Source organism: Echinops telfairi, unplaced genomic scaffold (assembly GCF_000313985.2).
Source record: "Echinops telfairi isolate 266 unplaced genomic scaffold, ASM31398v2 ScPeMD7_7457;HRSCAF=8495, whole genome shotgun sequence".
NCBI lineage: Eukaryota > Metazoa > Chordata > Mammalia > Afrosoricida > Tenrecidae > Echinops > Echinops telfairi.
In genome coordinates, this window is record NW_022111357.1 from 28,502,227 (window position 1) to 28,504,148 (window position 1,922).

The 1,922-nt window shown below is 46.9% G+C and overlaps 1 protein-coding gene across 1 annotated transcript in view; it reads left to right on the forward strand.

Moving 5' to 3' along the window:
• SDHB (succinate dehydrogenase complex iron sulfur subunit B) overlaps window positions 1–1,922 on the forward strand; it is a 24,227-nt gene that overhangs the window by 9,876 nt on the left and 12,429 nt on the right. Inside the window, exon 2 of the mRNA XM_045298945.1 lies at window positions 1,323–1,450. Within this exon, the coding sequence (XP_045154880.1) occupies window positions 1,323–1,450 (128 nt within the window). The remainder of the gene's footprint in view (window positions 1–1,322; window positions 1,451–1,922) is intronic.

A 1,922-nucleotide genomic window follows, 5' to 3' on the forward strand; every position in this document is an offset into this window, starting at 1 on the left:
GTTGCTAACCAAGGCTTTTATATATCTGGGGACGTGCAAGCCCCCTAATTACAGGTGAAGGGTTGTGCTATAGGTAATACAGTAATGGGAGGGGGTGATCTAAAGGTATCCACACAGTAGGAAGGGGAGGTATTGGGAGTACACATGTGACAAGGTGGGCAGATCCTAGATTCAGGGAGGCAGCTTAATTTTGGATATCACTGAGCCTATTGGACCTGTTCTCTGGCTCACTATAGAAACCATTATCAGTAGGGTGTAAACCCCAACTACCCAACCAAACTGATGACTGCAAGCCTTTAGGGAGAAGTAGCCCATTGTCCTTAACAGCAGGGAGCGGGCCCTACTTGTGGTAGGCCCAGACAGTAGTCTGACAACATGACAGTCATTTACCATTAGTTGCAAGCAGTGTCCTAAGTCTAACATATATTTGGGGGAGATGACTTGGGAGAAGTCTTTCGGTTTCCCACAGAGACGGTGCAAGGGGGCTTCAAGAAATTACATGGAAAAGTGTAATTAAAAGATGATGGGATTTTTCCATCAACTCTTCAGAGCCCCCTCCTGAACACTGGGAAGACCCAGTGGGATCCCGACAAAGGAGGACTCAGCTGTTCGTTCCCTAACTTCCTTGTGTTCCCGCACAGTACGCTCTAGCTTGCTTTCGGCCTCAAAAAAAATCATCTTTTGTGTTGACAACGGTAATAGCTTTCTAGCTGGTGTTTCCAGATCGAGTCTGGGAAATAACCTCTGTTTTTCCTTCAAACTAGTGAGATTGATATCTTTCTCAAAGATAAAAGTGATTATTTCACTCCTCCAATAAAAGTTTTTCTTAGATTCCTATTGCTCTTAGGGTAACATCAAAAAGTTTAACTGCGTCCTTCTTGACTTCCTCCCCTCTGCACCCCTCTCTCCTCACTCCAGCCACCTGCCTTGTGCCACACTTCGCTCAGCTCCTCACAGGTGCACGGGCTGGCCCTCACTGTGTGATTAACCCCCTACCAGATGCCCCTTTCTCTTTGCCCTCCACCCCAGTCATCAAGCCCCAGTTAGGAGGCCATTGCGAACCTGACATCTCTGCTATTTTCACCCAGGCACTTAACCAACAATGTCACTCATCACACCTTGTAAATAATTACTGTGATGACAAAGAGCTTGTCTGCTTGTTGAGTACTGCTGTCACCAGCTGCCTGGTGTGCCATGCCTGTATGTGACAGGTGCTGACGGTCCTCTGTTGGAATAACAGACTTGTGTCAACCGCGTGTGAGTTATACCCAGTATTGTAGTGCTATGGAAGAGTTTAGCTTATGAACTTTTCAACATTTTAGGCCTGCCGTGGGGCCCAAACAGCTGCGGCCGCAGCTCCCCGCATCAAGAAGTTCGCCATCTACCGGTGGGACCCGGACAAGGCTGGAGCTAAACCTCGCATGCAGACTTACGAGGTTGATCTGAATAAGTGAGTACTGCCAAAGAGCTAGAGATTGGAAGGAGAATTCTTGACAGGCTCTTTCCAGCCTCAGAAGGGTTAAAAATTGAAGTTACCCTTTGGCACTAGTATTTTCCAACTGTTGATAAAGTCTGATATAGAAAGGCAAAACCAAGAAAAATGATGTTTGTAAACCCCCTTTCTGTCCCTCAAATGGATCCTTGGCAGATCCCAGGAATGTCACTGTTGTTCCTTGTGCATCGCATTTGAGGCTTTTCCAGCACATTACCCTTTCTGTCTCGGTCTGCGCCTCTGTAATAGTGGGAAACACCCACCGTGGCGGGGATGGTGAAAGGACAGGAGGAGAGCTGGGTAAGGTGCTAAAAATCATTCTGACGTGGACCTACATATTTGGGTTTTTCTTGCCGCCATAACAAACTACCACAAACTTAACCTTTAAAAAGCACAAATGTTAGCGTCGACACTTCTGTCGGTCAGAAGT